The following is a 23,618-nucleotide window of genomic DNA, read 5'->3' on the forward strand; positions in this document are numbered from 1 at the left end:
TCTATAAGAAAGTGTATCAAGGAAAGTAGGTCAATTCCTTCATATTTTCATGTAGGTATTTGATAAATGAACTTGATAAATGAACTTGATGAAGAATGAAGAAAGAAAGAAAGAAAGAAAGAAAGAAAGAAAGAAAGAAAGAAAGAAAGAAAGAAAGAAAGAAAGAAAGAAAGAAAGAAAGAAAGAAAGAAAGAAAGAAAGAAAGGAGAATGACTCAAAGAACGCAGATAAGAAATGACAAAATTAATAGGAGGAGAGAGTGAGGCTGGTTGTGAGTTTCAGTCAATGACAAGCAAAGACAGGGAGACAGGTGCTGACATCTGTCGAAGGCAAGAGTGGAGGACGGGGGAGGGCGGGGGAATGGAAAGACAATTGGTCTGAGAAAAAGGATTCCTAAACCGTAGAGGTGAAATTGTTGAGAAGAGTTTATCAGACAGAATAGTGAAATAGTGTGGATTGGGTGCTCAGTTTAAAATGGAGGCAAGGGGGGCCACCCATGGTGAGGAGGACCTGCGTCACTACCTCACACACCTGCATACAAACACACTGACAAAAAACCCGCGCACAGACAGACACACACAAAGGAAACATCATTCATAGCTTGTTTGATCGATTTTTCTCATCCCATCTAATATTCTATTACTCTAGTGGAACCTGCAGAGGCAACAGTTGAACCACCGGCTCTGAATATTTATGTTCCGGACCTTTACAAATTCCTTCATTTAAAAACACATCAGAGCGATGCAGCATCTGATGGCACTCAAGCTGATCTTTGCCATTGACTTCTGCTATTTTACATTTCGTCTCTGCATATTTTATTCTAGCAATGAAAATGCAATACACTTGCCTATTAATCTGGCCTACTTGAAAATTATGAAATGGTAGGCTACTGTATTATATGTTTGTGTATGTAATTATGGTTTCTAATAAGGTGGAAATGCGGTGGACCTACAACCGTTTTTCTTATTTTACAACATACATGATATATCGGACAACAACAACAAAAATGGGGATATACTTTGTTCCCTCTGTGACGACTCTTTCAGGTAACATTTAAGATACACCAAGGTACAGTGCTACATTTATATATATAAAAAAAACGTCTTTCACATATTTATATTGAAATGTAGACTTGAGGACCAGCCTTTGCTGCTAACTTTGTGCTAAAAAATAGGGGGGCAAACAAAATGCCCAGAAAAAGGTTATTACAGCGTCTTGATCATATCGTTATCGGCACAATTTGTTCTTGTTTACCTTATCTCACTTGCACTGTAGTATAAATATCAACCCTTCATCTGTGACTTAAAAAGTTTTATTTAGGTCAGGTTACAACATTTTTGAGTTGAATTCACCGTCAGAATTCCTGGCAAATTACCAAGAACTTGTCCGTTCCAGAAGAAAAGGGAGGGCCAGTCAGAACGGAAGGACTTGACAGCTTGACATTTGATCAATAACATATTTGGGGGGGGGTGGAAAACACTACCTGCATGCACGCACATCAATTCACAATGTTTCAACACAATGCTGTCTCTCCCTTCTCCCTCCTTGCGAATGTCCTCCTCAGGCCTGTTCAGTGGAACCTGGGGCCTTCGTCAGGCCCCAGAAGATCTCCGGCATGTTTATGTATTTCTTCCCGGCCACTGTTTAAATTCCACCACGCGATGAATTGCTAACCGCTGCATGATAAAAAAAACAAAGTGCCAACTGCCTCTGCTACATTATCGTCTCTGGTTGTGCTCAGTGGCAGGGCCCTTTGCTAAGCCCACCTCTTAAAAGCATCTGGCAGACCCCAGAACCCTACACTTATTGAGACGAAGCAAAACAAAACTTGCTATCACCAGTCGTTCCGCTCCACATTTAGATTCCACTGACACTCTCTCCCCGAGTGTCCTCGGGGACAGGCCAGGTTGATTCTAACTCCACTCACCTTCCCTGTTTGCCAAAGAGCCTTCTCTTTGCCAAAGATGGGTTGCAACCACCTCTGTATATTACTCTACTATACTGTCAAAGTAGTGGGATGTGGTGATTCAGACACAGAACCAAAGAAGAAGAGCAAGAAATTGTTCCATTGTTCATGGCCAGTGTGTCTGTGTCTGTCCTAAGCGGATAGATCAAGGTGTACTATCGTCTCTATTTCTCTCTCTGTCCAGCTTGCTCATATCTCTTGGAAAAAGTGGTTGAAAGCATCCCTGGTGTTACTGCTGTGTCTCAGATATTGTGACGTGGGGGGTAGGGAGGTTGTGGTGAAAGCTGAGCAGAATCGTCTGAGAATACAAGGACATCATGAATAAAGTGTCCCCTGACAAGTCTGAACAGTATTAAAAAGGCTGCCACCTCTGCTTAGGTGGGGGGGAGGGGGAGGGATATTAAAGTCATCAACAGCCAAGTTGTTATTCCACTCACATCACACTAAGAGAGCGGAAGAGAGAGAGAGAGAGAGAGAGAGAGAGAGAGAGAGAGAGAGAGAGAGAGAGAGAGAGAGAGAGAGAGAGAGAGAGAGAGAGAGAGAGAGAGAGAGAGAGAGAGAGAGAGAGAGAGAGAGAGAGAGAGAGAGAGGATATGAAAGAGACACAGAGTGCTTTCTGGGAGCAAAACATAAAAAGAAAAGAGAGACAGAGCCAGAGAGACTGCGAGAGAGAGCAAGAGAGAAATGGAGAGAGAGAACGAGAGAGAGGAAGAGACAAAGGGAGACAAAGAGAGAGCGAGGGAGGTAGAGAGAGGGTGAGATAGAGATGTACAGATAGAAAGGTAGAGAGATAGAGAGAGAGGAACAGAGAGACAGAGAGTGAGTGAGAGAGAGAGAGATACAGTACCGGAAGCTTCCGGTAATGTTGTTTAAACATTTAAGCGTTGTTGTAAGTCTAGAAACTGCTATTGACGCTTGCGACCTTTCACCATGGAGAGAGTTCCTCTGCATTGGGCAGTTGCACAAAATAAAACTGCTTACGCCTAAATTAAAAAGTAAATAAACATGCAGAAACGTGCTACTCGATGCGTTGTTGACGTGGTAGGGACTGATCACAGAGGTAAGGAAAATGACAGAGAGAGAGAGAGAGAGAGAGAAAGAGAGAGAGAGAGAGAGACAGAGAGAGAGGGAGAGAGAGAGACACAGAGAGAGAGAGAGAGAGAGACAGTGAGAGACAGAGAGAGAGAGAGAGAGAGAGAGAGAGAGAGAGAGAGAGAGAGAGAGAGAGAGAGAGAGAGACAGAGAGAGAGAGAGAGAGAGAAGAGCCTTAGATCTCCTCAATGGATTCCGCTGGGACCAGCCCCCGCTTCTTCCCACTGCTGAGCCTCATGTACCCTTCACTGTCCTCCTGCTTCCCCACACAAATCTGAGGGAGAGAGAAGAAGGGAGATAGAGACATGTTGAGGGAGAGAAGGGGGATCAAGCAAGAGTTCTACGACAGTACAACATTAAAAAAGGATGAAAGAGGGAAGTGACAAGAGACAAAACCATATTGGTTTGAAAATGGGTGGTCAAGCGGCGAGGGTAACAACCAAAATACAAAGTACGGTGTCTTCTCCAATGCCTCACCTGGTCTTCTTTCACGGGCATGTGGCCCCTCTCTCTGTTACCATGGATACTCTGGGTCACCCTCCACACCCTCTCCCCCGGCCGAACCCTTTGGACGAAGTTAGTGGGGAAGAACCCCACCTTGTCTCCGCTCTTGCCCTGGAATACATACACCGCTCACGTTAGCTGGGGATCCACAGAGTTGAAAACTGTAGCATCAATGACTCACTTGATTGAGACGGCAGAGATATAAGCTGCTTTCAGACATACGTGAAAGTCCTGATAATCTCCTGATATTCTCCTGATGGGCCATATGTTTGGACAACATATCCTGACATTTGTACCTTGAAACTCTCCTGAAAAAATACTACCCCTGAGGAAGTATTTTCTCTGGAGGAAAATGTAAATGACCTTACGTGTGAATGAGGCGTAGAAAGTTTGTATTTCTCACACCACGTGCACGTTGATGATGCCTCGGTCTGCATTTGGGTGAGTGGCATTGGTCATTGAGTGGTAATTGAGTGGCACCCTAAATGATAATCGCCCCGTTGGCTTTGGCTCGCTGAATGGTAAAAAATATGTATATCACAGCTGCATGTATATATAGATTTAATTTTTTTTTAATTATAAGTTTACAAAAGTTAACTGAACATTATAGGGTCCCGGCCTTCCCAGATACTTCCCTGCCGTCTATGCTAGTTAATCAGCAAAAATGATCTCTTTCTCCGTTAACGCAGTCGTTCGCGACGCCTTTCTTCTTCGTCGTTTTTCTATTTGTCTCTTACTCATGCTCCGATCTTTCATCGATGCTTCTGATGTTGTTGATGTAACGGAATATATGATGCATCGTTGCAGCAACATTTAAGTTGATTGCGATGAGTTCTGCCCGTTCTGCCTCCATGCTGTCTGTGGTCAAACCAAAACAAACTAGTGACAGCGGCCGCAATTATCCTGCCCCTTGCGAACTTAGACCCTACGTCATATCCTGCCCTTTGCAAGCCCAACCCCCTTAACCACCAAGAGATTCTACTGATGTCTGAACGACACTGATGTCCGCATATAAAGCATCAAGTCTGAATCACACTCAGGGTCGAATCTCCAGGGGTAAAAATTATGAAGAAATGCGAGAAACGGTCAGAAAACGGCTATCGTCATCTTTCTCAAGGTTACCTACAGGTAGGCTAAGGACAGACATTGTGGATAGAACACAGTACCCATTGGCTAGGCTAGGAGAATGGAGAATGTTCTGAGATCGTCCGTATTCCAGAGGTATATGAAGAGAGTTTCAAATGAATGTCCAATTGACCAAATGTTATCGTGCGTTTCTTTCTAAAATATATCAATAGCAATCTGAATGTTGCACACACATGCCAGGGAAAGTAATAATAACGTTTTGTGTTATAATCTGAGTGAATGAATACATTTCAGATAATTAAAAAAAATATCAGTTGCTTAATGACTTCAATTGCTTTTGCTTTAATGACTCGACAATAAAAAGGTCTTCCATTACTGATGGCAACTGATGACTTGAAACTATAAAGGAGGCGGTTGGTATACAGTCCTGTGTTTGTGTATCAAGTGGCAGCAATGACCTTCTGTTTGTGATGCCTTGTTGTAAAGGCGCGTGTGGTGTGATGCAGAACAATCCACCACCCTTCAAAGTCAATGGAAAAAATTTAATTTCATTCACGTAATAGAAGGCAAATATATTATCCCCATATAATGTTTTTTGAGGGTAACGTTTTTTTTCCCAATAGTTTTATTTCATATAAAGGTAATAAAGATGAATATAAATGGATTTTGGCCATATACTACTTCAAGGCTTCCATTAAATTCCTGCCTTGGAACTATGGATAGTTCCAGCAGCTGATATGTTAATTAAACATTTTCCACTATGAAACACTATGTTTATGCTCCTGGCCATATTGGAATGAATGCCCCTTGAGCTGTGACATTCATATGCATAAGTCCAGATTAAATACAAATGAACTAGTAGTGTTTTGAAATAGTAATGTTTTTCTAGGAAGCATTCTTGTTATTTTTTCCTTTTGTGCAAGATGCCCAACAGATACTCCTTGGATGCTGTAAAGGATGCCTCTTTGTTACACATACACAGCGACCTGGATGCAATTTTTTTTTAGGATGGTAGGGGTAAGTACTGCCTTTCTCGCCTCTGATTGATGGTAGTTTACCCCTACCATCCTACGAAAAAAAGAATCGCAACCTGTACACCCCCCCATACACATGCACATACACATGCACATGCACACACACACGCAAACACTTGCACACACTCACAGACACACTTGCGCGGGCACGCACACCAACACAAAGCTTCCCATTCTCATCAATAACAAGTGAAGCGAAACAAGAAGCATGTATCGATTTTTTTTAAAGACGAGTTAAGTCAATTAAATGGCTTTGAATAATTTCCCTTTGGAAATAATATTCTATTTTTACTCACGCAGTCAAGGGGAACGTGGGCAAGGAACAGGTGTTGTGTATTAAAGACGACACAACTGCCTCTGACCCCCCTTCTCCTTACGAAACATACACACAGACCCCCGCCCCCGTGCACACACATAAACAGACACAGGAATACGCCTATTCATTAAACACACAGGAACACAGGAACAAAGAATACACAGAATATCTGTTTGTGCTTCACAATCTTGTCATGTGTTGGTGAACACACACAAAAACACACACACACACACACACACACACACACACACACACAAACACACACACACACATGCACACACACACACACACACAAAGAAATGTTCAGATAATTTATTACCTACCTTCCACCACTCCTCATTAGAATCATCTGTGACCTGCACCCGATCACCAGGGCTAAAATAGAGAGAGCAAGGGAACGAGAGAGAAGAGAGTGGAAGCGAGAGACAAGAGGTACGGAGAGAGAGAAAGAATAGAGAAAGAGGGTGTGAGAGAAGGAGAGAAAGAAAGAGGGAGAGACAGAGAGGGAGATTGAGAAACAGAGAGACAGAGGGAGTGAGAGAGAGAGAAAGAGAGAGAAAGATAGATCATTATTAGAGAACCAAAGAGAGAAGAGACAAAACGGAATGGGGTATGAAATGTGCAGTGACATTACAGAATCACAAGCCATGAAGTCATTGTGAAACGTCAATGATCCCCTGCAGGTTAAACAGGGCCCTGAATGGCTGCCAATCTTTCCTGCTTACAAAAGCACAAGGACACTACGGGCCTTTGAAAGTGCTAGCAGACCCCTAGAAACCGCACACTCGCTGCACCCTGCTGTCCTAGATCCACGGAGGGGAGGAGGAGCAGAAGCTGCTGTCCCAGTTGCACAACTTGTGCTGTATGCGATCTGTCTCCTGGGTGTCTGCACTGAGTAACGGCCTATATGGTCATCATCTCCCTCCCTCTCATTCTTTCTCTCTCTCTCTGAGTCTTTCTCTCTCTCGGTTTCTGTATTGCTCTCTCTCTCTCTCTCTCTCTGTCTGTTGCACTCCCTCTCTTTCTCTATCTTTGTGTGTGTACATAAAGCTCCATCACACACACACACACACACACACACACACACACACACACACATGCACAAACATGTGTCCGCAAACACACACACACAAAATATATATCATGCTATAGCTCATCGTTTTGCTTGCCGCTGCCACTACAACATAATGCAATAAAGCTTCAGTCACAATAACCATCATTACAAAAAATTCCCAAGACTAAACTGTTGGCTCTTCATCTTCTGTGACCCTCCTCTGTAACCAGCTCTCCCTCACCTCTGTATCTCTGCCTTGCATCTCTCATTCTTTCCTTAGCTCAGCCTTGGCTTATTTATCTCTGCCTGAGTCTCTCTCTCTCTCTCTCTCTCTCTCTCTGAATGCCTCCTCCCTGCTCTCCATCAACACAATTCTGTGGCTCTTGTTCCCATGCTAGTCCTATCTCTTTCCTCCATCTGTTCCTCTGTCTATATATAAACACATTCGGTGCCCCCTTCTTCTTCTTCTGTGTTTTTGTCTCTTGTTCTGAATGTTTTATTCTCGCCCCTGCTGGCTGCGGAGCTGGCTTATCAGCCAGCACTTTGTGAGGATGCTTATACAGTTTATAATTAGCTTGTCTTGCGGGGACTTTAGGGGCATCCACTGCAGATAGTGGAGACATTTTAACATTACACAAGTGACTGCTGTAAATACAGACAGAGGACGACAGAGACAGTTCATGCTAAGATACAGTGCGTACAGATACACAGTACACAAACACACAGACACCTGTACACACACACACACACACACACACACACACACACAAATACGTACTTGTACACACATGGTCATGTCCTCACAATCACAAACACACACACACACACACACACACACACACACACACACACACACACACACACACACACACACACACACACACACACACACACACACACACACACACACACACACACACACAAATTATACACACAGTCATTTTATTCTCTCACTTTAGTTCTAGGTCGTTCGGCTCCTGGGGCATGAACCTGTAGAGGGCGACGTAGGTGTGAACAGAATGGACCTTGGGCACCTAGAAGAACAGCAGGGGTCACAGACAGGTCTGGTTTGGAACTGGGACAAGAGCGATGTACATCACTCCCAAAGAGAGAGATCACGACTGCTGTGGCCAGACCAGGCGACAGTCATGAGTCCCTGCTTGTGAAGCCCTGGTGGAATTGACTAACATTGTGTGCCTCTCCCGTCTTATAGGTGATGCATGTGGTTGGATGCTAATACACGCCACCATTCTAAGGCAATGGCTAACATTTTGGGTTTATCCGTCGTAATACAAAGCCGATAAAAAAAAAGTGAGTTTGGTTAGATCTCTATTCTCACAATAGAGCAGTATGGTCCGGAAGTAAAAAGCCCTTTCATTTTCTCCATAGAGGTTTTGATTGAAAGCCATAATGTCGTAACCATCCAAATCCACTTACCCCGCGCGGTTATATTGTGAAATGATGATTATGCTCCTGTAGAAGCCAAAAGTTAAATAAGGGGAACTTCAAGTTTTTAGAAGAACACATTTAATCGCGACGTCATTTGAAACCACTACACTACCCATATTCCTAAGGTTAACACGATGTCTTTGATTGTTGGAGCTCGCTGTTAACATGTAAACGTTTACCCGCACCCGCAAACCATGAATTCCCCTTCTATAAATGGAAAGTTAGAAAGTTGTTGTTAGAGCTTTAGAGGAAATGTAGATGTTGAAAAATATGTTGATATTGATTATATGATCAAATAAAAGTAAAAATATATTACATCGCACTAGCAGGGCTTTTGTGTCATTTGTGTAGTATACAATTTAGAAATACATAATGTTGAATGAATACGTAACTAGAATACAAGACTGAATTCACGTTTATTAAAACGAGTAACGTTATTACGTGGTGAATGCAATCAGGAGGAAGGATGACAACCCTATACACTACCTGAAACACTATATAAACACACAGAGACAAACACACACAGAATATATGACACAATATATCCAATGCGAAAAAGTTTGCAATGGTCGATGGGATGAGTAGTTCCTTGTACACAGTCTTGTACTTTTGCCTTTTATTCAGTTTTTCAAAAAAAAAATTGCCCAAAATCAAATGTTTTATGTTCACGGCAAATGATTGGCTTGGTTCCAGACTTAAAACTCTTTATATAACGTTTTTACGAAGAGTAAATGGAATTTACTTCCGGAACCAGAGCGGTTAAAAAAGGGGGCGGTTCTGCTCTCTACTGCAGAACAGACATTTAATTCCTGCCCTCAATGCGCCAAATACGGATAATTTCCGCTGCTGGTTGCAAAAATCACAAGCAATGGCCTTGCCCTTAATGCAAAATGTATGGCCTCATGTGTAAACCAATGAGTGACGCCATGGACAGTATGTCTATATTCTATGGGTCAGACCTTTTAGTTGTAGTTGAGTGTTACCTTTACACTAATATCTTCGGCTGGTGTTTCTGCTTGTCCACTCTCTATGATCTCCTCCTCCCCAGGGTCTATATCAGGAAGAGCTGAGTCTAGCAGGTGTAGAGAGAGAAAGAGAGAGAGAGACAGAGAGAGTTAGAGAGAGAGAAAGACAGCAAGCGAGACAGGGCTATGCTCTCTTTGATTGACTTTCTGAAAGACTGTAAGATCCCTTCTTCTTTTGGTGTTAAAACCTGTCGTGCATTGCTGTACGTCTTCAAGTTATGTGCCATTGCCACGCGTTACTCATGCACACGCAATGAAGATTGCACACACACACACACACACACACACACACACCTGCGTACACGCACGCACACACACAGATGCCTATACATTTGCAAGCACACCAACACACAATAAATATGCACACATATTAAGGCAGATAACATAAGCATTATGGGTAAATACATGTACAAATGTACACAGCAGCACAAGTAATCAAATACAGATACAACATTTACACACACACAAAGCATTTATTTTACCCCCGGTCTCCTGTGTCAGTTCTTCCTCCATACTGTACTGTCTCTGTTCCCTCTCCTCACCTCCTCCTTCCCCCTTGAAGAAGAATAAAGATGGGAAGTACATCACTGTGTGTTTTTGTGTATGTGTAGTGGAGGTAATTTATCTTCTGATTATTCAGGAGGGATATGATTACAAATCTGTTCATCTTCTTCGCTGCACAGAACAATGGTATTCATAGGCCGTGTCTCAATTCAGGGGACGCATCCTTCGAAGGGTGCGTTCGAAGGGCGATGGCGTCACTGCGACGCGTCTAGGCTGTCCCATTTCAAAGGCTCCTTCAAATGCGGCCGACAAATGCAGCCTTCTTTGCCTGGAATTGAAGGATACAACGGATGGATCCTTCCCGGCCCAACGTATCCCAAGATTCATTGCGCGTTGGATTTTACATGTTCAATGACAAAATTATTAAAATAAAGTTGGGACTATTTTAAATTTGTAACTTTATTGTCAGTGTTCAATTTCATTAACGCAAGCCATATAACGCTAAACTAATTAATGTTAGATTTTATATAATTATTATATAACCGAATCAGAATCAAAATCAGAAGACTTTATTGATCCCCGGGGGGAAATTGTATCGTTCCAGGTGCTCCGTACTAATAGAAATTACAAGCATAGAAGATAAGATTATAAAAAATAGAAAATTATAAATAAAATAAAATAAGAATAAAGTAGGAAGTGGACATCTAACTGAAAGTGGCCATCTCTTAGTGGGTTATATAAAACTGGCGCGTCATCACGCAAGGTAAAGGGTGTTAACGGCTTGTTACGCAAACTTGAAATGTTCTGTAGGGCAGACCGTCTCATTTAAAAACGTTTGTTCGGCCTTCGGTCCGGCCTTCACGGTCTACGAAGGCCACACCTTCATAGAACGCGTCATTCGAAAAATGCGTCCCCTGAATTGAGACACAGCAGTAGTATACCCTAATGGATTGCTTTTGTCTTCTTCTGTATGGTGTGTGTGAGTGAGTGGGAGATTGAGTGAGTAAGGTAGTTAGTGAGCAAGCAAGTGAACAAGCAAGAGAGAGAGATTGGGAGAGAGAGAGTGAGTGAGTGAGAGACAAAGATAGAGAGTGTGTGAAGGCAGCTGCCCACTATGTGACTTTGAAAGTAAGGGCCGTCTCCGACATGGCTGGTCTTGGAATCAGTCTTAGCTTGACGTTAGGACAGTGGTCACCACCACACTAGGAGCCTGGGAACAGGTGCGGGTACACACCTGAAGACTCTACGCTCTGATTATCTGCTCCTTCTCTGAAAACTTGCCAAATCCCACGGGAATACGTCTACTCTCTTAAAGGGCTCATGTCATGACACCAGGTGTGGGTGTGATTAGTTGGTACAAGCCGTTTGGCACAGGGAAGGAATGATTTTCATAGTGACATCCCAAGTTGGCGTGTCAACACAGATATATGAAGGATAGATGAGCAACATTTGCTGCAGTTCACTGGGTAATGCTGGTAGATAAATCTATTCAGCGTACATCTAGGTGGACACGCCCACTTGTGATGTCACTATGAAAATCATTCCTTCCCTGCAGTTAGGAACCTGATTTGGTTCTTCGTCGGGTTTTAGTGAGCGGATCAATCACAGCCTTGCTGCTGCGTCGCCTCGACGCAAGGTTACCATTTTTGGGAGGCGCACGTCAGGCACTTGCACGCGGTGTAAGCAAGGAGGGTCCGCAATGATGTAATAGGGCCGTAAACCCCCTTCAGTTGCGTCAACGTTGAACCATAACCAGCCATAATCAGGAATGAGGTCTGCAAGGTGTATTTGTGTAATAGCTGCTGGATTCATTAACAAGTCTCTAATGAACGGTGCATTAATTCTGTTTCAAGCCTGTGTTTTTGCTAGACAATAGGGTTGGTTGCATTGGTAAATAGTTAAGCAGCAGTTTAAGCCATTTCAAATTGAAAGTAAGAAAAGCCTGGGGTTATGTCTGATTGTCAACAAATGAATCCAGATACTGAGTCATCCGTTCCGAGTAACGGGCCGCTTGTTTATTCCCAATGGCTGTGGCCACCATAATCGCTGACTTCAGTCTCAGTCCCTCCGACACTACACGGGTCGAGTCCAATAATAACATCAAACCGGTTTGAGAAAAAACCTTTGCCCTCCCGACTCTATGGGGGGCAGCTAGTGCCTAGAGACCTCCAGCACTACACGACAATCAGGGCCAACTTCTGCCCGATCGCCCCGCTGCTCTTCCCCCGCCTCCCAGACACTGCAGACTCATTATTGGGGGTCTGTAGCATAGTGGGTAGGAGCCTTAAGCTGGCGGTAAACATTAGCAAGTGTGTCTGTGACTCTAAATACTATAGTATGGCTGCTGTCCTGTCCGTCCAATATTTTCCATGATTACAAATACTATATTTGCACTACAGGATTCCAAATGCCAGAGTCTGAAATGGCTGGCACGTATATATTGGATGTGTACTCAGGTGTGTGCTGAAATAGGACAAGTAGTATGCTGTGACCATGGAATAATACTGCTGAGAAAAAATGTGTGCTTTGTCTCCTCTCTTTAGTCACATGTCTGGTTCTACGATTGACGTCCCTGTGTTGGATTTCCAATTGACAGGTTCCCATAGTCCCCTGGCCCCGCCCAGAGGAGGCGTTGACATCGTACCAGGCTGCGGGTGGGTGACTCTGACATGCTGCCAAAACTTGGGCGGCTCATCTGTGCCAGCGATGTCCCGTAGCGTAAAGCGGCATACACAGGATCTAGACGTGCACGCCCAGCCTCTGAAAGCACACAGAAACCCACACAGCAATGGGTGCACAAGGACACACACACGCACACACACACCCAAACACACACTGAAAACAAACACTCATATGGGTTACATACGCACACACGCCATGCAAATGCATGCACACACACACACACACAGACACAGACACACACACACACACACACACACACACACACACACACACACACACACACACACACACACACACACACACACACACACACACACACACACACACACACACACAATGGCCTCATTTTGTTTACATTCAGGCACAGGCACACATGCAAATCCGTGCACACACACCCACACACACACAGTGATGGCTAGCCTGCCTCCGTACTGTAAACACACTAATTACGTGAACCCACACATTTCTAAAAGTGCAAGAGGCGTTGAAGTTGAACACTGTACACTGTGACTATTGTTCTCCTTGTCTCTCAGGGCCCGCTATATTTAGATCCTACACCAAAGACCCAGAGTGGCCCACTTAAAACAGGAGAGAAACATAATGACTGCAAAAAGATTTGAAGGACCTCCATTTATTTTGCCCACAAGGATAATGTCAAACACAGCTTAATGTGACAAGTTAGCGTAAACACACACGAACAAACATGCATGCCCACACACATACAATATACACTAATGCGCACATGTGCACAAACAAACACATTCACAAACAATGCTACATGCAAAGCATTAAAGTACAACACACATTGTACATTGTTCATTTCCGCACGAACAAGAACCGCTTATCGGCCATTTTGATTTCTGGAATAATTGAGTCCAATTGACACACACCTACAGACAATCACACACATACACGTACGTCTATCTGCCTTACCTTGGCTCGGCTGGGCCTCCTTGACGATAGCCAGTTGGTCGTTGATGAGCATGGGCGACGTGAAGTTTCGCTTGAACGCTCCAGACTAATGGACACCAGGAGAAGCTGCCATTAGAGGACTCTCTCAATCTGCAGGTCATGGGTACCTCACGCTTGTGGCCGCATGTCAACCATTAACCTGATGAGAAGCTTGGGGCGGTATATGTTGTTTTGCAGGTACGCCAATGCACGGGTAAATCAATTGTAATTTTAACAAGAGATTAAGCACAGTGACAGTTTTGATTGACGATATTCACTTTTCCTTTGCTACAACTTGGGTTTAAGCTATGGGTCCTGAAGGAATGCGTTGAGGAAACAACATGATGTTCATCCATGTTTGTGATTGCTTTTTCTGTTCCTTTAGAGACTATTAGTAATATCGAACAAACACACGCACAAACATCATCTTCCTCACACTTCCTCACACATTACTAAGTCTTTCAGAATCGATTCTACTTAATAAGTTTCATGCAGCAGTCCAGCCAAGCCTGAGCATGAATACAACTCTGAGGATGATGATGATGATGATGATGATGATGATGATGATGATGATGATGATGATGATGATGATGATGATGATGATGATGATGATGATGATGATGATTATGAGGAGGTCTATTTCAGAGTCTCTGATGTACAGCTTGTCTTTCAGGCCGGTTCAAGAGAATTATGACATTGTAATCAAAAACCTCAGCACCATCCAGCCTTATCATAAGCAATCTATCTTGGCTGTAAGGAGATATTAAAATAAAAAAAGCCGCGTTGTGTAGTTTATTTATCTGATATTGCTGCTAAAAGGAATCTCATGAAACAAACAAAATCAAATCCTCCAAAGTATATTTTCTAATCTTTGCCTAAGACGTTTTGCATTCCCGGAACATTTCTTTACCTCCCCCGCCTCAAGGTTACTGAACAAAGCACTTAGAAAGTGAGCTGTCAGAAGGCTGGTACACTGAAGTGATGCATTCTGCATCATATTCAGATGTCTAAGCCCCGAAGGGGACCTAGGTGCTGATCATTCCACAGGCAACACCTTTTATTGCTAGAAAACATTTAAATAATAAATACAATTTGATACAACATTGAATGGACGTAAGCCCCTGCCCACCTGGCCAGGTGGAGTCTTACGTGTGTAAGTGCAGAGAGTATTTTTGCAAGCGTGGTGCATGAGTCCTAGTGCATGGTTGAAGTGCAAGCGGTTGTGAGCGTGGTTCATGTGTCTTGTTGCATCGTGATGGTGCAAATGGTTGCAAGCGTGGGCCCAAGACGCACCTTTCCATGACACAGCTGCTGAGATAATTCCGATGTGCACCACAGGTGAGCTGCGATCTTGCAGGTCCTGCAGCGAAGGGCTTGTTTGGAGTTACCTGATGAACAACAGAGACAAGAGGGTGAAGTCAGAGGTGATAGAGAGATCATCCCCGTTCCCAGGATGGCCTCATGACTCACTCCCTGTGAGTCATGAGGCCATCCTGGGAACGGGGATGATACAAGTGCAATAAACCACAATGATCTCGGATATCGACAGGCTTCTCCCGCTGGTGGTTAAGTCCTGTCCCAGTTTTTGTCATGTTTGGCACAGTGAGCAAGAGCTTGATAATAAATGCATCCGCTTACAAAACACACACACACACACACACACAGTTTGAACACACAGAGACGATTCAATTAAAACCAAATTTTGGACATAATATTGCAATTTTATTTTTTTGGGATGATTAGAGAAACAATGTGTTCGCATGAAGTTGTAAAGCTATGCTTTTGTTTATAAATTTCTTGGTTTGTAGTTTTTAAATACCCTGAATTATCGACTTGGAATGGTGTCCACACTGGATAACACCACACAGACACAGAATTGATTCATTTCATCCAGCTCAAATTACGTATTTTGTTATTGGGCTATATTGAAGGCAAATTATACAGTTATGTCCGTTAAAGTAAAGTACCATAGGCGCCGATTTATGTTTATTCTGGTGGGTGCTTTTTCAGCACCGTAGGAAATTAACACTAGTTGACAAACATTCACACGCCCAGAAAATATTTACAGGGATTGAGAACAACACCACGATAAGCACCATGAAACGCACAGAAAGTAATAATCAATGCCACTAATATGACTTAGATGTGATAGATTGACTTTAAAAAGGTTCACATCAAAATAAATCATCTATCTATATATATTCCTATGTATCTATCTATCAATCAATCAATCAATCAATCTCTATCTATCTATCTATCTATCTATCTATCTATCTATCTATCTATCTATCTATCTATCTATCTATCTATCTATCTATCTATCTATCTATCTATAACATTAGGTGCTATTATTATTATTACTATAATAATATAATACTAAGTTGTTCATTGTTAGGAGTAGAACATCATCTGATCAGGTCTGTGATCTCATTAGGCTGTCATGGCTGTCAGGCTGAACATGAACAGTTAGGGTTAGGGTTCCTAACCCAGTTCCATGTACCACCACTATAACATGGCAAAGATGAGGATGATGATGGTAAGAACAGGAACGAAAGGAGCAAAAGCAAGGGAAAGCAACAACTGTTCTAGGCCCATAAAACAACACAGTGCATGCAGAGGCACCAAAACTAAAAAACTAGATCGTTCAATGGGACCTGTAATTAATCACGATGACAGGAAGTAGATTAAACAAGAAATTGGGTATTATAGGATGCTCAGATGACCTTCATGCAAACCACACACTTCATCAAAGATCCCCTGCACACAGACACACACACACACGTATACAGTGCATACTGCACTGTTACACAGCAAAAGTTGTGCTAACGTTTCTTGTCTTCTGTAACGACGAGTTACAGGGCTGTGTTAGCGTGCAAAGTCTATCACATGGCACATGAATGCCTTTTCTTTTATTCAAAGAGGGGGATGTCTGCTTTTCTCACTAACCGAGCCCACCTTTAACTCTCAAGTGAATGAGTCTAAAAGGCAATAATGACATTGGACCTGGAAGTAAAGTTAACAGAGGGATTCAAACTTCTGCCATAGCCTACGGTATTCTCGCACCCATTCCCTAGCTCCTCTCCCTCTTTACACAGTCAAATACTACTAATCTCAACACCAGCACTCTTAATAACATTGAAAAGGGAACAATTAATGAAGCCCCACATCATGATAGAACAAAAAAAGAAACAGAAAACCAAAATCTGCGGTGACTAATTTGAGCAGACAGGGCAGCACTTGGGCAAAATAAAGAGAAAGAATCAGGCGCCGGCATGGCCTGGGAGGACGCCTTACCCACAATCATTTGCTTGCAGTGCTGGCAGCTGGTGGGCTTGCGAAACACATGCTCCTGGAAGGAGTGGGTTATCTGTGGCCCCGGGGCCCTGGCCCCGCTGGACGACGACGGGCTGAGGGAGGGGGAGTGGGAGCACAGGGAGGGGTTTGGGCTTAACGATGGCGAGAGGGACGGCGAGCGGTCGCGGGCGACCGGGGAGGCGGGCCGTCGCGGCGGAGCCGGGGAGTAGGGTGGAGGCGACGGCGCTTCGGTGATGAAGTCTGGCGGCAGGCGGGCGTCGCTGTTCGACCTCTGGAAGAAGTTCTCCACGCTCTTGCTGCGCATGATTGTCTTGAAGGACAAGGAGCGTTTCAGTCTCTGGAGCTGCACACGCACTCGCACACGCGCACGCACACGCGCACACACACACACACACACACACACACACACACACACACACACACACACACACACACACACACACACACACACACACACACACACACACACACACACACACACGAATGCAGGCACACATAGGAAATAAAGTACATAGAACAATTGAAAGAGAGAACAACAAGTGAATGCGAGTGAATCACCGGTAGCAATAAACAACACAACGTGCTGTGATCGTTACACCTGTTGGAGCAAAATGAAACACAAAATATAACATCTTATCGGAAAACAACACAATAAAAAGATACCTACCAGGACTCCCTTGGGCCAAGGCTCAACCTTAATTCCTTAGCAATTACGTAGAATGGGGTCGCGTTTGTTAGTCCCCAGTCAGGGACGATAAGCCTGCTCTTTTGAAAGCACCCGTGGCTATATAGACCGTTAACAGCTGCATATGAATGGAATTTTCATGGTGATGCTGGCTGGAGGCGTCTTGGTGATTAAACGTGGCAAGACGGTTTAAACATCATCGTCCTCTTATTAGCAGGGCTTTTAATGTGAAGGGGCATGTGCGAGGGCCTGATGAATCTATTGTAAATCATGGGATATTGTATCACAACACAATAAGCACTATTGGCCACTAGCATCATCATGCTATGCTGCTGCACTGACCTGCGCTAATCTCCAGGCAACCCTGCATTTATACGCATTTATACAAGCATGCAAGCCTCTGGTACACTACGGGCACACAAAATTGCATAGTAGGCACTAGGCCATTATCCCCGTGGAGTCTACTGCCGTGACAAGCCTTGATTGTGCCTTATTAGCTGCATCGACTGAACCTTCCGGTATGACTGATGGACGCAGCATGTCAGAAGCAGGCCAATCAAGAAGCAAAGATACCACATCTTTACAACTATCAGCCTTGAGAAGCGCTGCCAGTTCCCCATACACCCAATGTTAATCCGATGAGGCTGCACGTCCCCCGTTGCTGACGAGGATGCTAGTTTAGGCCTAACGGGCTGGATATTTGTTAACATGATGTGCAGTGACAATAGGGGGAAGGTGTTTGTGTGTGTATGCGTGTTAATCTGTCCCTAGTGGGAGGAATACATCAACAGAAGACAGACTAGTGGACAGATAATTGGTACGCCACAGACGTGTGTGTGTGTTCGTGTTTGTGTGTGTGTGTGTTCGTGTGTGTGTGTTCGTGTGTGTGTGTTCGTGTGTGTGTGTCTATCCAATCTGTCTGTCCGTCTGAAAGTCCGCTCTTCACAATGCATGATCACAGGCCATGTTAACACCCCTGTACTACAGTGTGTGTGTACATGCATACGTGTGGTGTGTGTGTGTGCACGTGTGTGTGTCTGTTTACAAGCTTGCTTGTAGGGAGGCAGAAACCAACTGAAAAATCGTACGTGATTTGTCTGTTCATCACGGCAGAATGCTATGAAAATATGCATTATTGAACATGAATGCGGTTTTCACACAATATGCTCAAGAATAGCATTAGAATATACCAAAAAAATATGTTCGCTCCCTTTGTGTTTTGAAGCCTTATGTTTTGATTATTTGAAGCATAATTTCTAATCATAATTCGTTTTTTTTAAAACAAAACTGGGAATTGTAATGATGAGTCACTATTTCTTCTGGGCTTTGATATAACATGTAATGACAGACACATAATATAATTGAATTATATAACGTCCTACATCCACAAAAATAATATAGTATTCCTTACTATTATTTTTTTAACTGAGAAAAATAAATTCAATGAATGTCATTGCCTCTTGGCTCAGGAGGTAGAGCGGGCAGCCTGAAGGTTCCTGGTTTGATCCCAGGCCCCCACACCTAACCCTCACCACTCTAGGCAACCTGGCTGTCACCTTCCATGGCTCAAAGTGCTGTCTCTGTATTAATGGGTGAATTTTAACCAATAATTGGGTTGCCCAACATTGTTAAATAATGATTACTATAATGCTGTACATACCATGAACACAAAATGTAAATGACTACCAGACCATTTAACTGTTAATTATTGTACCCTTATGTGGCAATAATTGTGCTTTGAGTGGCCACTTGTCTGAAAAGCTCTATATAAATGGAGTCCATTTACCAACGTTCAACTGAGCATTTTGGATGGGCGTTCTTGCATTGTGTCACAATGCCTGGTCATTTTACTTCTGAGACATTGAATCCTCCACTTTCTTCAGCTGGTTTCCCTGACGATGAGGACACTTTGAGAAACACGGCAGCAGGTCTGTTCTGCGCGCCCATAACGACAGGAGCCAATCAGCATTGACAGATTGAACGGCTCTTCTAAACCTTTACCTGCCAATCCACTCAACCATTGGCAAATACATTATCAAGGCGACAAGACATCGAACATGAGCTTCATTCATGGTCGTTGGGATGTTTATAAAGAAGCTTAAAGACACGCACATAAGCACATGTTCTAAATACATAGTGCACGCAACTGCAAGGGTACAATAATACTTTAAAGGAAAATTCAACAATCGGCAATGCTTCTGAGTTCTGACCATAAAGAGCTGTTTGGGAGCTGAGTGAACTCTTTTCAGTGAGTGTAGTCGAATGAGCCAACTCATAGAAACCACTGACTTGTCTCTTAATTATGTAGCAATACAAAACTGTACCTTGTCAAATGCACTGGAGATTCATCCTCTCTCAAGGAACATGTTGATTCCAGTTTTAATGTACAAATCCCTTCACACATTTCAGTGTGAAGGGAAGACCAGTAACCAGCAGACGTGTGGGGAATGAGGTGTAATAATCTAAATGCAACACTATCATCCAGTTTGTCTCTTGGATAATAATGTTGATTTATAAACTAATGTGGTCCGTATGGCTGCCTGTTCCATGAGTCACTAGACAATTTCAAACAGAACGTCCAATCATAGACCTCCAGGCATGGGGACCTTAGAGTAGTAACAGGCTTCAGCAGTATCACTCTGAAGGGACAGCTCCTTGGCCTATCTATTTCAGAGGAAGTCACCAAGCAGTTCCTGATTCCATTTTCTTTCTTCAGCAGGTTTACCTGAACAAAGGGCAGGGCAACATGAACAAATTTGTTCATCATGATAATTATGGGGAATACTACACAATATTGATAAATAAATATCCTGAAATGTTTTCAAATAAGACAGTTCAAACCTCATATTTGATCAGTATATGGGCACATCTTCTCGTCATAATTAATAAGGACATCGCAATGCGCCAATCTCTATCTAGCTTTTTGTTCTTCAGTGAGTGACATGCACAAAGTCACCTTTTTGAATATGAGGGAGACATGATGGCTGCAACGGATTAATTTCAGAATCTGAAAGATCCATTCCTGCTGAAGCTACTTGATATGCATTGGAGAAATGCAGATTCATAGTTTGAGTATTAGACATGAGAGGCATACGCACTCAAGGTGCTCATCCCTTGCCCTATGACATTTCTGTTTGCACAAGCACATGCGCCACACACAAACACACACACTTAATTTGTCCTGAAGATGAAGGCATGGGTGCCTTCTATGTGTACACACACTTTGATTTGTGATGCCATGTCCTAATTTGTGTTGGGTTTGTGTAAAAATTTACTACCCTCTGAAAACAGAACACAAGTAATTTTTGGATTCATGTTGGTAAGTAAATAGTGTTACAAGTTTATCTGTCCTGATAAGCACCAAATTCGGTGAGAGCTTCTCGACAATCTAATTTGTTCTTCAATAACACTTTTGCCAACCGTGGCCACGAACAAGCCACAGATCACATATTATAAAGCCCTTCTTGTAATTCTCCGAACATCTCTATCACCATCTTTTATTTTATTTTATATTATTGCCGCTATCAATCTCGACAGGGGTATTGCCACAGGCAACAATCCATGGATAATTTCTTGGTATCTGCCATCCTTCACTAATCATAAATAAAAATGCCATGGGGTAGTTGTATATTACCTCTGATACGACGGGTGCAAATTAGAGCAATATCTCTTTTGCATCTCAAGAAGATGCTGGCCCGATTAGTTGTTTTGTGTTCAAATAAATTAGGCTCTGAGCCTTTGGGTATGGGACCAGCAGAACAAGTGTCAACTGGGCGGACAGAGGGACTGATTGAGGATCGTGATGGCAGAGCATTGTGTTGTCTTTGATCTACGGTGACATCGTTGGTTGATCTACTAGGCATGAGCTCACTCATTGGATGTTAAACGACTGAGGATTCAAATGGTGGGTTGTGATTGAAAAGTAAAAACTGTAAGCGCTTTGAGTGTGAGAAAAGCGCTATGCAAATGCAATATATTATTAAGAGATGAAGATATAGGTGTGCTACACGGAGTCACCATTTGTGTACGGATTTTTTGTTGTCATAAAACAAGTAAAAAAAATAACATAAGTGTTTAGTGTAGGCCTACGACTACTAAAACTTGGTTGATTAAAAAAAAAAAATGCATTGGCACTTTTGTTTCAAATAACCGTTTGAAAAGCTGAGCTATAGTCATTCCAATGAGACCTCTTAAAAGTGCTCACAAACACAGCTAAGGTTTTTCATTGTCGTCCATTCTAATGAATTATCAATAGGCTAAAGTGAATGAATATGTTAATACCCGAGTGTGATGGTGAACATCCGGTGTAAATTATGGACATATATGGACGGAGCAGATTACATCATATGACGTAAGAGTGTTTAAAATAATAGTGACGCACGACGCTCTCAATAGTTACTTAAATGTTGTGTGTGGCTATATACTTCCATAGTTAAATACAAATAAATTATATCTATGAAATATGATACATTTACAGATAATTAATTTGCTAATAATCAATGGAACTATAGAAACACAAAGTTTAACGCGTGTCCTGAAAAACGCTTACCCATTTTAAATTAAATGTAGACCATTTTTATTTCATGTAGCTAGTCAAGGACAAAAACTCCACACAAAAATGTAAGGTTACTTGTTGTAGCCTACCTTTGTGGATACCGGCTGAATGGATAGTATAGTGCTCGGATAGAGCTGGAGTTGCGAGTCATTCTCCATCTCGTTAATTTCCGTCATCCCACAAATGTGTCAATCAGTCCAAGTCCGTGTTTTTCGGTTAAACCGTAACCTTAAAAGCGCGAAATGTAAAACAGCTTTCGTAGTCGTTGTTGATGAAGAGCGTGCAGTTTGTTCTCCATGCAAGGTGGACAGCACGTGCCACAGTTATCCACATCAGAGTAATGCGCGCGCTAACGTGGAACACGGCTTCTGGCCATCTGTACCCCCACACCGTGAACTGTGATGTTTAAAGGTCGAAAAAGCACAACAGAAAAGCACTGCAGGTGTCCAACTTAGGTTAGGTGAGGATAAGCATAGTACAGTCAAGGCTGACCTGGTGCGTTGGAGTTAAAGCCAACAGTTAAGATCAGTAAGATCCAGATTGTCCACCCTGCAGTTGTCAAAAAGAAACTGCCAGTCGTGCACAATAAAATAAGAAAAATACCAGAATATGATGGAATTGTCTGTATGTCTATAGACCGGCAGTGAACGATAGAGGCGTGCTGCACTTCGATTGCAATATTTCTCGCCCAGCAAGAGATTTAATTTAACCGCAAACTAAGGCACGCCTTCCCGTGTGTATGATGGACGTGATTGGAGCAGTTTTACAACCGAGTCAGTCTACAGTACACCCAGTCGGTCCACGTAGGTGTGGTTTGTGATGATGAGGACCGTACCAATTTGATGCGATAGTAAACCAGGGCCGAAGATGCGTAAAGGACAAAGAGTGTTGAGCGCATTCAACATGGTGTATAAATAAAACGATATAGGCCTATTCGTTTTTTGAACGGCTGCTATTTTCAATCACCTTAAATCAGGTCAGCCGAAAATAACCACCTGTTTGTAATGGCAAATGTAGGCTGGGCTAAAAAAATAAAAAGAAGTTTATTAGGCTACACATTTATTATTAGCCATTTTCTGCCTGGGATCTTAACGTAATCAGATTTTGATTATGCGTAGGCCACATAAGTTACTCAATGGAAAGAATTTACTTTGGAACGACTCTTATGGGGGGCGCGTTTCCAACGGGCGGGGCGCATAGGTCCGGTACGATTAGGTCCGGTATGGCGTTTTTCCACTGGCGGTTACGCTTCGGACCCAGCACGCTTCAGCCCATAATGGCGCAGTTCCACCGGAGGGTGCGGTGCGGTTCGGTTCGGTTCGCCACAGTCTGTTAGGGAAGGGGCGGTGAAGCCCAGCTCAGTTCCGAGGTCGCGTTTCCACCGCCAACAGTACCCTTAT

At 43.1% G+C, this 23,618-nt stretch overlaps 1 protein-coding gene across 1 annotated transcript; it reads right to left on the reverse strand.

The window, feature by feature from the left end:
* Nucleotides 1-1,296: 1,296 nt before the first annotated feature.
* Nucleotides 1,297-22,614, reverse strand: LOC132448716 (SH3 and cysteine-rich domain-containing protein 2-like). Its single transcript, XM_060040210.1, has 11 exons — nucleotides 22,308-22,614; nucleotides 16,958-17,321; nucleotides 14,957-15,051; nucleotides 13,646-13,730; nucleotides 12,675-12,790; nucleotides 10,009-10,081; nucleotides 9,485-9,573; nucleotides 8,007-8,086; nucleotides 6,322-6,373; nucleotides 3,536-3,673; nucleotides 1,297-3,332 (listed from the first exon to the last, which is right to left on the reverse strand). Exons 1-11 carry the CDS (start codon nucleotides 22,392-22,394, stop codon nucleotides 3,234-3,236), a joined length of 1,278 nt encoding a protein of 425 aa, XP_059896193.1. The 5' UTR covers nucleotides 22,395-22,614; the 3' UTR covers nucleotides 1,297-3,233.
* Between the last annotated feature and the right edge of the window lie 1,004 nt (nucleotides 22,615-23,618).

This window comes from Gadus macrocephalus, chromosome 2 (genome assembly GCF_031168955.1).
Source record: "Gadus macrocephalus chromosome 2, ASM3116895v1".
In the NCBI taxonomy this organism is placed as follows: domain Eukaryota; kingdom Metazoa; phylum Chordata; class Actinopteri; order Gadiformes; family Gadidae; genus Gadus; species Gadus macrocephalus.